The following is a 12,762-nucleotide window of genomic DNA, read 5'->3' as shown; positions in this document are numbered from 1 at the left end:
TGAACTCTGGTGGTTCTGGTGTGTCTGTCCCTACAATGGGGCAGGGGCTTGGACTCATGGAAATCTTGTTTTTGTCCTTGTTTGTGCCTGGAAATCCTGCTCACTAGCTAAGATAGGGACATTTCCTGTTCACAGTAGGAACCCCAGCCACTCCTAGACCATGCAGTGGGACAGCAGCATAGTGCTAAGTGGAAATTAGGGATAAGTGAAGCAGCTGCTGTGAACTGCAAATTGAGCAAGTTCAGGCCAGTCTCACCGAGTGCTGATATTTGGGTGGCTCCATATCGGGGCACCCAGCATGAGGTGCCTGAGGCTTGATTTGGGAAGCTGGTGAACTCCATCCAAAGGAAACCTGCTGGAATGCAGGAGCTCTGGCAGTCAGACCCCAGGTGTCTCAAGTGTTTCCCTCCGGCTCTTCCTGCTCATGAATCATTTGCCACCAGACCTGGCTAGCGTTGAATCTGTTCATTATTTGCAATTAAGTGCTCCACAGCTCATGTGACCACAGCTCCCCCACCCTGGGGTTACCCACAAAGTATTCAGCCTTGCCATGACTGTGTGCATCACTCACTAGTCACCCTGTGCAACTGGCTACCTTAGTCACATGCTGTTTTTCTGCTCCGGGGCTGGTTGGGTTCCAAACCCCCAAGTGCTTTCAAAGTGAGCGCGTGAACACTTGTGGCCCAAAATTCAACAACCGAATCCAATCGGCAAAGTCAGCATCTCACAAAGTTTTGCGACACTTTCCTGGTGATAGCGGAACCTCCCTGGAAAGCAGACCCTGGGAACTGCAGTCTCCATGTGCCTGGGAGGTGTCAGCTGCCCCCTGCTAGCAGCTGTGTTGTGTCGAGGTTGCTGGCCTGGCCTAGTGCGGCATCAGCCCTTCTGGGGACCCATCCTGTGGTTCAAAGCATTGCAGCCAACTGCATTGTTCCTGTAGGACGTCACGGGGGAACTTGTCTGGCCTCTCTCAGGCTCAGGGGTGGAAATGGTATGAACTAGGTAAGCTGCAAAATGAGGCCTGTTTCAGGGAGTGGCACTTCCAGTTTCTGTCTGTGGTTTTGAGTTTCAAGTGGTGGCAAGGAAAGGACGCAGGCCCACACAGTGGCAAATGCTGGCATCAGAGCTGTGGCAGGAATGCTGACAATGCATTAGTGACTACAGCAAACCCAAGTAGACATGGCACTGCAGAAATTACACAGCCAGCCATGTCTGCCCTGTCGTGGCATGTGGGTAAGGACCCAATCTCATCAGGTGCTCCTCAGAAACCACACCCAGCGTATCGTTTTTCTCTTTGGCGCTAGCCAGCCTTGGTTAGAAGTTTACAGGCGTACAGGGGAGACCCAAAAGGAGACCAGACTCTCTCTGGTTAGCTCTGCACCAGCATCAGAAACTCAGCAATGGCAGCAAGAGCCTTGAAACATGCACATCCTTGTGTCTGTAAAGTTCCCAGCACAATGGGAGCCTCTTACGGGTCAGTACTTTCAGCTGCGGTTGCAAGGCAAATCACCATGGAGGCAGTTCCAGGCCTCGTCCCAACTGATCCAGGGATTTGCAGCAGGGCAGAAGGCTTTCTCCTGTTGTTTGTGCAATGAGGACAGGGGCTGAAGGCATAGATGAAGATAGGCAATTGTGGCGATTGCTGCGCTGTCCCCTGCAGTGCAGGACACAGAGACATCCACAGGGGACTCTACTGAGGTACCTGCAAGCAGATGAACCTGAAGTTTTTGGGGCTTTCCACTGTGCTCAGTTTGTGTTTCCAAGCATCATCACATGGGCCTCCCCCCTCAGCCTGGCTGGGAGGGGAGCCTCCTGGACAGGGACTGCAGCCAGGGTTGCAGTAAGCATGGGAACTTGGTGTCCCTTTGCAGCTATTGTTTCCATAACCACAGCCATCCGGTGGCTTTCACTGTCATAATACTTGGGGTTGTGCTTGAAGCCACATCCCCAGAAGAGAAGGGTGGCTCTGCCTAGGTAGGCCCCTCCACTTGAGCCAGGTTTACAGAGCAGCAGAGACTGGAGGCCTCACAAGTGAGATGTCACTCAGCCAGGACTGGGCTCTGAGCCTGCCAGATCACTGCACTAACTTGGCTAGAAGCAAGAGCAGAGCCTGGTGCCCCCATGCCCACTTGTGACAGGCACAGCGCAGCTTGTAGCTTGCTCGTGGAAGCAGGATGTGCTCCCGAGGGAGCCACCTGTGCACCCCACCTGGCATCTGAATGAAGAGCCAGCGCTCCACTGCAGCCTCTCTGCTCCAGCTGGATAGGTGCGAGCGCCGGCCGGGGCCAAGCCTGCCCGCCCAGGCACAGAGCTAGCTTAGCAGGACATGGGCTTGCACCCCAACAATTCTGCACCTCTGCAAAGGCCACGTGTTAGAGCCAGTGAGTTCCACCGTGGCGTCCCTGCCTCGCCGCCTGCGGCACAGCCAGCAGCCCTGAGTGCCTGCTCTCCTCCTGACGGGAGGCTGACATAGTGATGATTATGAGTTTACGACCTCCCACCCACTGCTACGGCGGAGTCTGGAGCCACAGCTGCTTACAGAGAGCGTCAGGGGAGCTGCGGTTTGGATGAGTAACTCCCCAGCCCTTCAGCTCAGAGCCACCAGAGCCAGAGGAGCGGAGAGACAACAAATGGCAAAACAAACATCCCCTGGGCTCAGCCCGTCCCAGAGGCTCCCGGCGGTGTTTTGTTCTTTACATTTTCTCGCTGCTCCGGCTTGGCAGTGTCCCGTGACTGCTGATCGATCCCTACCCCCCACACTCACCAGGTGAAGTTAAGCCCTGGGGGTTGTGCATGGTCCTGTTCATTTGTGAAGTCCCCCCAGACTGGACTTCTTTGGTTTAGACAGTGTGTTGGCATTTCTCCAGGGACAGGCTGGCATGGGCCCAGTCCCATGGCTTCGGAGCATCAGCATTAGGGATCAAAGCCTCAGCATTGCTCCCTGCCCTCACAAATGGGTTCGTGGAAGGGTATTGTCCCATTGGAGACAGGGGAAACTGAGGCACAAGGTGAGTGAGGCCAAAGTTCTCCCACGCCTGCGTCTATGGGAGCCACCTAGGAGGGGATTCAGTTGTGGGTGCCTTGGCTGGCTCTCACAGCACTGGCACGGGAGGTCTGTGGGTCCAGCCAGTGATCCTCTGCCTTGGGCGTTGTAGGCCGTGTGCATTCAGAGAGGAGGACATCCCAAGTGGAGAAGCGTGGTCTGGTGTGAGAGTGTCTGTGTGAAAGTGATTACACTTGCACACACCCACTGCTTCGCTCACACGCTGCTCTGCACGCACCCACATGCATTCACTCTCGCCTCTAATTCAGTGTGAGGTGCAGACTCGCTGTATCGCTTTGCCATATCCAGGAGACAGAGACTCCCTAACAGAGCTGCGCAAACGATGCCCCCTCCACCACATGCAAAGTGGAACAGGGCATCACGTCTCACCAGAACGGTCTCCAGGGCGGCCCAGGCTGGGGACTTTGCTGCTCCACATTCCTGAGCCAGTGGCCTGGTCTGGCATGTGCCCGCACCACTGTTCGGTTGCTGCTGGGAGCCCTGTGGTTGCTCTGCTCTGCCAGACACCCCTCTCTCTGTACCATGCCGATACCTCAGGCAACAATGGCAGCAGCTTGGAGACAGCATTGCCCCAAGTAGAATATTACCCTGAACCAGGAGCTGTAACAGGTCCCCTGTGAAATGGCCATTCCCCTGATGTGTCCAGGTGCCAGAGGTCTCTATAGCTCCTATGGAGACAGAGCTAATGCAAGAGCTTGATACATGCTGACCACAGCCCTCCAGCATGCACTGGCTGGGCAGTCGCATGTCCCCTCAACAGGGACTGTTTCCTGCTGATACCCAAAGGCACAAAACAACAGGAGACCAGTGGTGATCTCACGATGGCACAGCCCAAGGGGGATCCTTGGCGCTTTGTTAACCCAGCAAAGAGCTGGGAGCTGAAGCCAGGCTCACGGCAGGTTTCTAAGGTGCAGCTCTCCAACAGCATGGTTTCTGACTACTGGAACAGGACTCACAAGGAGGCCGTGTCTCCACCACACTGCAGTGAGGTATCCTAAAAGCTCTGCTCTTCCTCAGCACAGGTGATGGGCTGGGGGCAGGAGCCCTGGGGGAGCTCTGGCCTGTGCTTTGCAGAGGTCAGACCAGGTGATGACAGTCAGGCCTTTATTCAGGAGGCTGGGCTCGTGCATCCTCCTGTTGCTCTCCTGCATGATACTGTACCTTCAGCAAGCCAGCCCCAGGCAGTACATGATCCCCAAGCCAGCCTTTGGAGCATTACTGAAGCAGAAGGAAATGGCCTTTGCTGCCAGCAGTGTTAGGAGCAGCCTCAGTGGGAGCACAGAGGTGGGTGTCTCCAAGCTGTATGAGGTGTTTTGTGCCTTTGGGTATCAGCAGGGAACAGTCCCTGCTGTCCCCTGTGTGCTTGCAAATACACCAGCCCCAACTTTTCTATTGTGCACGCCAAATCCTGCCTCTGTTCCCTCCTCTAGAATAGGGGTAGCATGACTTAATCTGCTCTGGAGTCAGCAAAGTATAGCAGCACCTCTATGGGACTGTGCAGCACTAGGGCATAGGGGTGGGGGCAGGAAGGGGCCCCGTCCACTGCAATTCTTGAGTGCGTGAAGATGGCTCCATTCAGCTGGAGGGTACACACGTGCGGCTGAGGCCACTGTCCCCTGCACTGGCTGAGCAGCGCAGGGCTGTGCGCCGCGGCTGCTGTTCGTGTTTGTGCTCCCAGTGTTTGTATTTACATTTGGGAATGCCTCTGGGAGCCATTCCTGGGGCTGGAATAACACGCTCTGGCCCTGGTATTTGAGCCCTTGGACGGCCCGGGTGGAAGTGCTAGGACAGGGTCACATTCCATGGTCCGTTGACCTCCCAGACCAACCCTAATGGTTCCCCGGGGCATTCCCAATGCCCAGGAGCAGCACAGATGCGGTCCCAAGCAGTAGCTTTATTTATGCTCAGCCTACTCCTGCCACAGTTGCCTGTAGCCCGCTCCCTGCTGAACCTGGAGGCATAGCACCAGAATAGCTTCTGCCCTGTGTGCGAGGAGAGGCCAGAGCACCCACCACAGCCAAACCACAAGAATATGAGCAGCTCGGCCACACAGCACTCACGAGGCAAGAACCGCGAGCAAGAAGAGCTCATCCGCCCTTCGCGGGGAACGGCTGCCAAACAAAAGCCAAGGGCATCTTGGCACCCTTGCTCTGCCTTGTCGTCACCTACTAGGTGACCAACAAGTGCTGAGCAGGGTGTTTTAAGAGTCAGAACAGTCACTGGAAAGATTTCAAGCAAACAGTGATGTTATAACAGAAACGCAGAGGAGCCCTGAATCCAGAGGCAAGAAGGGATGGGTCTGACTTGCCATAACACAGAGCAGTTTCACCAGTGCACATTTTACTTCCATCACCGGGCTGCCTGACAGCAAAACCCAGGACATGTCAAACAACATAGCTAAAACAAGAGCCGCATCCTGACATATCTGGACAGCATGGAGGAAGTACCTCCTGCCTCCACTTCATATGCTACTGTGCTGAGGCCACTGTGTCTGCCTGACCAGTGCACCCCACCCTCATTGCTTACTTCTTGCCTTTTCTGACATGGCTTTTGGTTTGTTCTTGGTACCCTCAGCTAGGGAGGAGCTCCTTGTAAACACCCACAAAGCTGCTCTCCTTGTCTTCCTTGAAATCCCTCTGTAGGCCCCCTCTGCTATGATGCCTATAGTCCGAGTGTGGGTTGTACTTAGAGCACTGCCTCTTGCCAGGACCTGTTCTTTCTTACCGTTTCCCTGTTCCCTCATCTATCTGATGCTCTCTCTCTGTCATCTTCTGTCTTATACACAGGGCAGACACTGCCTTTGTGTTCTGTGTCTGTACAGTGCCTAGCACACACTGGGGTACTGGACCAGGACTAAGCTTCTACATGCCAAGGTATTACTAGAATGAATGGCATACAGGGCTTACTTTTGTGGATATGGGAGCTGGTTTCTTCTGAAAATGTGGCCAATAAAAGGCATTTATTGGGATAACCATATAGAAGTTTCTGGATTGGCTAAAATCTGGAGGGGGGCATGCTGTGCCTGCCAGAGCAGATTGGAGCAAGGGTTCAGGTGAGCTGGTAGAAGCTTTGGGTGAAGTGCACAGAAGGGGGTAGGGATGCTGCATCCCACATGGTTTTTACCTGGTTTCTAATGGTGATCAGCTTGAGCCCTGATGCGCTAGCCTTAATATGCTGGCTAAACAGTTTATTATTTGTAATTTTGATAACATTGGTATTATCTAGTACTTAGAGCAATGGGCTAGGAAGGGGACACAAGGCCTGGCTCATCCCCTAGACTGTGCCACTGAGTTCCGTAAGTCGCTGCCCACCTCTGTGCGTCAGGGTCCCCGTCTGTAAAATGGGGATAATGAACTTGACCCACCTGTGTGAAGTGCTTTGGATGGAAGCTACTATAGAAGGGTAAATCTTCCTCCTACCCCACTCCACTTAGAGGACATGTGCTCTCCACCTCTGTCTCGCTGGGCTTCAGGTGCCACGGGTACGAAACAGGAATTGCAGTGAGGGAGAATGCTCCACTCAGAGGCAGTGTCCAGGGCAGCTGCCTGCATAGACCGAGAGGGGAACATCTATCACCCCAGGGGGGTCTCTGACAGTAGGAGCTTCTAACCCTAACACACCTTGTAGCCAGCTCTAATCCCATCTGCACATGAGAGTTACTGAATAAGTAACTCCAGCCCTGGAGTACACACCCCCAAGGAGATGGCTGGAGGATGTGGTGTGGCACAGCAAAATAACTGGAATTTATTCAGGATTGAACAGAGGCAGGCCAAGTTTGCACTCTGGCAGCAGTGGGGCCTGGTGAGGACAGGACTGAGTCTTCCCTGCCCACCTGAGTCCTCAGCCATGCTCCAACCCTGGCTGTTCTGGGTTTACCCCGCTACATCTGCTCTTGAGCCCTTTGTCTCTGATGCAGTTGCTGCAGCTGAGCCCAGAGCAGCCTCACTTCTGGGCTTGGAGAGTCCCTGTGAGCACGTTGGTGGGGGTGTGCTGAGCCCCTGGCACAACAGCTCACGGCTGCTGCAGTACAGACGAGCACTTGGGTACATGAGAGCAGGACCAATGTGACCAGCATTGTCTGGTGCTAGCCTGTAGGAAATGCCGAGGACTGTGGAAGGGTAGTAGGGAGGAGATGGAGATGATGCCCTTCTCCTGGATGTAGGCACCTGAGAGCTCTCCATCCATTTGGGATTCACAGCCCCAGGCCCTGGGCTGAAGGTCGGTTCCTGTGCGCTTTCTTTACAGAACGAAGCAAGGGTTGAACCTTTCTTTTCAAGTACAACTACCAAAGGATAAAGAATGAGGTGTATGTTCTTGACTCAGTTCCCTCTTTGGCACAAAAGGGATTTGAACCTGCCTCTTCCTTCTCCTAACACAAGCACCTTAGCCACAAGATAGTAGGCTTGTGACTAGGTGTGGGGTTCCCTCCAGCTCTGCTCCTGGGGCGGTTTCATTTTATTTAAGCCAGTGATTCTCAACCAAGTTTTCATGGCATCCTTGGGTGCCCTGACATCCTTTCCAGCCCCACACAGGATGCCACACAATGTTAGCACTGGTAGGAGAGCAAAGATTATTCACAAGATGAACCCAGAGACTTTAAATAGGAATTATTAGGATTAAAAACAAAGTTTTGGACTCATTGTGGCCTTTTGAGTTCTTTGCTCCGTGATTTGTAGTCAAAAGACAAGAGAAAAAGAAAAGCTAGCATTTTCTGAGGGGATCGTGCATCTAATGAGAGGTACCTTGAACCTTAAAAGGTTGTGAATCACTGATTTAACCAAATTAAAGATACATTGGGCTGGAGAGAAATAAAAAAAGCAAGTCTGATTCCCTGGTCTAGTGGTCAGGGCTCTCAGGTATGAGCAGGGGCAGCCCCTGCTCCAAGCGTTGCCTGTATTTTTCAATCAATGTATCCTATCGAATACCTAAAGCCACCGGATCAGGTTCAGGAGCTCAGGACTCCTCTCTGTTAGGTGAGTGTCCTCTAGGCTGGGCCAAAGGGTTCTTCATTCTCCCAGTGGCTTGGGTTTATCTACGCCGCAGCTTTCATTGACACATGCGAGCACTGCTTCATCTAAGCAGCTCACGTACCATGGTGTAGCCACAGAAGCATGGAGCTCAGCACCGGCTGCAAACATCCCCCGAGGAGCTGAAACTGCTCAGGTAATTGGTCCTCACTGCCCTACCTTGCCAGTGGGCATGTCTGGATAACTGCAGCAAAGGTTGTGAGGTGCCCACATACCGTGGGAACAGGGGATATGCCGGTCCCGAAGGCAGACGGGCAGCCCTGAGCACCTCGTGCACACAGCAGAGAGGCTCTTTGTCGGCAGAGGTGTGATTCATTACTAACAGCTCAAGTTCTAACAGCTCAAGTCGAGCCCTAAGTTATGGTTCAGCTTAAAGCACCAGATCTGATACATACTGCCTCAAATTCATTATTCAGGGTTATGTTTCAGTATCCTGAAGCCTGGAGGGCTGGAGGTACTGCGTAGGGCACTGCTAGCTCTTTATTTTTACTGCCTCTCCCAGGGGAAATTTTCCCCGTGTGGCTAATTCACAAAAACATTGTTACAAAACAAGCACATGTCCTGGAGCTAGGAACAGGTCTTTATGTGTTGGGTTTTTTGGTTTAGGTTGTTTTTTTTTTTTCCCTTGCTTCCCTTTGAATGAAATTCCTGCCAGCTCTAAGGGGGAGCGAGGGAGAGAGTAGAAAGTTTCTTTAACTCCTCCCATTGGAGTCTCTCACGCCCCAGCCCTGCCCAGCCCATGAAACCCAATAACCAAGATCATTCAACAATGCCTTCCCTTCACTAGCTACATCTTTACTACACTTAGGGCTGCAGTGTCTGCTGTGTTTAAAGCAGTCAGATCACCATTTCATACGTGCAGCCCTAAGCTCAGAGGGACAGGGCGAGGGAGAGACTCCCAGCTCATGTGGGCTGCAGCTGTGACAAGGATGGACAGACTGCTTTTCTGGTGCACTCTTCTGGCCTCCTCTGCCACTTTCCAGGCAGTGTCCATGGAGCAAGGTGCTGTGCCCTCGTGCCCACCTCAGTGCCACTGTGAAGAAGATGGCATAATGCTCTCAGTGGATTGCTCAGAGCTGGGACTCTCTGAAGTCCCTGCTAACTTGAGTCCTCTAACGGCTTACCTGTAAGTACAGAACTGTCATTTGCTTTGCAGTGCTTTCCCTAGTGCTGGCTTTGGGATGTAAGGCAAAACCCTTCCAGTCAGCTGCAGCTTGCTTAGGCTTGGAATTGTGTGTGTCAAATTGTGCTGAAATAAAATTTCCACTGCAAATTAGAAACAAAACAAACCAGGTGGAAAAAAAAAGGCAGCTATTATTTCAGGACCTGCCGAGCCAAGTGCCCCCTCCTTTCCTTGCCCCTCTGCAAATGCTGTTTATATTGTGATGTTATGCATGCTTTGCTTCTTGATTGCAACGGATCAGAGGAGCTGGTTTGCTGGGCAGATTCTGATTGTTTGAGAGCATAATGGAGTATTTATACTGAGCAATTACTGCAAACTGTTCTGGGATCCTTCTGTCAAACATTTCAATAGCTGTGATAGCTCAGGGCTGTGGGGTTTGGGGTGTGGGTTGGCCACCAGCAGAGCGTTGGGGTTGTCTGTTTCAAATGAGTATGACAGTTTTATATGGGTTTTTTCCCTTTCAATATTCTTAATTTTCCAAATGTTCCTCAACCCTTTGCCCAAAAAGGCACCCAGCAGAGCTGAACACTGGGAGGATGTTGCAGTGTGAGGTCTAACACCAAGGATGGCTCCATGCTTTGTGGGTGAGAAGTGGACAGGGGTTATCTCCTTGAACTTTCCCCATGCTCAGAAGGGGACAGCTGGGAAAGTCAGATGGATGTGTCAGCTTTGCCTAAGTTTGCGTCTACGGGGGTAATACCCCTGCCCACTCCAGGGGACCAGGCTTTGGTTCTGGTACTCCCTGTGAAAGACACTTTGCATATTTATCCACAGCAAATTTAGCAAACGTTCAACACAGGATGAGAAGGATCTTGGATTGCTCAATTTAGGGACAGAACTGAGGAGAATCTATTCAATATGGCAGCTCTGCTGTATGACCCCCAACGACAGTAGGTTATGGTGAGTGGCCTGTCAGTGCAAGCAGAAGTATTGTCTAGTGCTTGGAGCAACGGGCAAGGAAGGGGACACAATTCGTGGCTCATCCTCCAGACTGTGACTGAGTTCCTTAACAAAGTCATTGCCTTCCTCTGTGCCTCAGGGTCCCCGTCTGCAAAATGGGGATAATGATCCTGACCCACCTGTATTGGATGGAAGGTGCTGAAGAAGGGTAAATCTTCCTCCTACCCGCCCCCCGCTTAGAGGGCATCTAGTCCTGTTCTACACCTCTCTCTCGCTGGGTCTCAGGTGGCATGCATGCAGAACGGGTGTTGCAGAGGGGGTGTCCAGGGCAGCTGCCTGGGAGGTCTGCACAGAGGGAGGGGAAACATCTGTCACTCCGGGCGGTCTCTGACAGTAGGAGCTTCTCACCCTAACACACCTTGTAGCCAGCTCTGGTCCCATCTGCACATGAGTATTCGTGAACAGCCATTACAGCTCTGGAGTGGGAGTCCAGGGGGATGTGATACGTTATAAACGCAGGATGACGCGGGGCTCAGCCAAGGCCACACTATTGTGATGACAAACGAAAGCCCCAGCAGTCCCATCTTGTAATTCTTTTCAGGACTTCTGCATTGCTCCACACCAGCCCAACAAGGAGCTCGCTCTTGCCCTCTCTGCATGCTAGAAGGTAGTTCCTCCTTCCCAGGATAAGCTGGAGGGCTGCTCTTAGTACTGCCCCGGGCAGTGCACACCATGCACTGACTAACCCCTGCCTGTATCAGTTTGCTGCACTGATGATCAGGCCAATCCAAAATCCTCAGCTATACTCGCTGGAGAAAGAGTGCAATGGCCCTGGTACAAGAGCCCTCTTATGCAGGACTATCACTAGCCACTGCTGCACCTGTCTGCAGTGGGGTGAGAATTGCCCCAGGGATATTTTAAAGCTATATTTCAGCCTGATTTTCAGTGGTGCGAAGTCTCTGGGTGCTGCAGATGGTTATGCTCCTCAAAGAATCACGCTGTTTCCAGGTGAATTCAGACTTGCCCTCCACGCACTGAGGTCTTTCAGTTTTCCAGATGCATTAGTCATTTCCCCCATGCCCATCCCAAGGCACCAGCGTCTCTCAGCAGCTTTGCTACACAAGTTAGCTGCTTCGCTGTGCTTTCCTAGAGAGATTTCCTGTGGGACGTACATTAACCTACTTTGTTCATGTGGTGGCGCCATTGACAGCAGTTTGGAGGAAACACCAGCAATGTAGCCTCTGGACCCCTTCACCCCACTGGAGAAGCCTGCTGGGGGCAGCTGTCTGTTTTAAAAGCCCTCCACCTCCATAGTCCAGGGGCTGAAAAGTCTCACCCCTTTGCACCTTTTCTTACACACTATACCCAGGTAGGGGAATGTCAGCAAGGTTAAAGGATTTAATCAGAAGGCAGAGCAGATGTGCACTTTATAGGCTAACTGAATAAGATAGCTGTAGAGCACAAGCTTTCATGAACCCAGGTTCACTTCATCAGATTCTGTGAAAAAATGTAGAGAAAGCAGAGTGTAAGAAGGAGAGAGAAACTGCGATACAAAGCCAAACAGATTTAATAGCATTTAGCCTAGACTGTAAATTAGACATTGAAACCATGTATTTTTGTTATGGGGTAAAGCATATGAGTTGTAGCTGGGGAAAGAGTAGGAGATTTGGGGGTTAACCCTGTTGTTTCCACTGATGGGCATGACCTTGGATAAATCAGAGAGGGCCAAATTTTCAAGATCCTAGTGCTCAGAATTGGGGCCAGATTCTCTAAAGAGATGCCCTCGTGTGCCAGCCTCTGTTGGAAATCTGCCTCCCTCCATTGCGGGCGATGAGGATTTGTGAAAGTCCTGGCCTTCAGTCCACACTGGGGCACCTAACCAAGGAACTTCACTTTGGGGAGATCTGGGAGCATAGGGATCAGGCCATTTAGGTGGGCATTTAACCATGGGTTTAGAAACCGCCGAATAAACATGCAGAGTCAGAAACATTCAGTCTTAACCTGTCTGGGCCTCCATTTTTTTGTCTGTAAAATGGGATTCATTATGTACGTCCTTGTAAAGCACCTGGCTGTGTGCAGATGAAAGATTCTAGGAAGTGCTAAGGGTGTTCATAATAAACCTTTCTACCTCAGACACATGGATGATCAATGGGGCTCATGAGTTTGAATTCATGCCCTGCCCTTCGAATGCTGCACCTGCACGGTGATCATGTCCCTTCAAGGACTCCTTCCTTCTGCATGTAGCAATTGGCACAAGCCACAGCCAGTGCACAGGGAGCCTGAGTCCAGCCCACAAGAGCCAGATCCTTCAGGGCAGGGTTCAGGAGCTGGTGCTCCTATCCTGCTGCTTCCTCTTAGCAATGTATTGAATACAGCAACACCGTCTTTCACAGCATCTGTTGTGTGGTGGATCCCCAAGGACCTGGCAGTCTCTGGCTGCCTGCAGAGGGGTCCTGGTGAAATGCTAAAAAGGCAGGGAGAAAAACTAAGGCCTGTCTGGGAATTTCTGTAGGCTGTGAGCACATACAGGATAAGACAGTGCTTCCCCGGAGGGCAGGAGCTGTGGAAGGGAATGAGGACGCCTGTAC

The 12,762-nt window shown here is 52.1% G+C and overlaps 1 protein-coding gene across 1 annotated transcript in view; it reads left to right on the top strand.

Annotated features, from left to right (window-relative positions):
- The first annotated feature begins 8,853 nt into the window (after positions 1 to 8,853).
- The window catches only part of LGR6 (leucine rich repeat containing G protein-coupled receptor 6), a 216,498-nt gene continuing 212,589 nt past the window's right edge, over positions 8,854 to 12,762 (top strand). Inside the window, exon 1 of the mRNA XM_090025815.1 lies at positions 8,854 to 9,217. Coding sequence (XP_089881941.1) covers positions 8,997 to 9,217 — 221 coding nt within the window. The 5' untranslated portion in view covers positions 8,854 to 8,996. The remainder of the gene's footprint in view (positions 9,218 to 12,762) is intronic.

This window comes from Crocodylus siamensis, chromosome 13, assembly GCF_052110815.1.
Source record: "Crocodylus siamensis isolate JL-2025a chromosome 13, ASM5211081v1, whole genome shotgun sequence".
Taxonomy (NCBI): Eukaryota; Metazoa; Chordata; order Crocodylia; family Crocodylidae; genus Crocodylus; species Crocodylus siamensis.
This window is presented reverse-complemented; position numbering and strand designations above follow the sequence as displayed.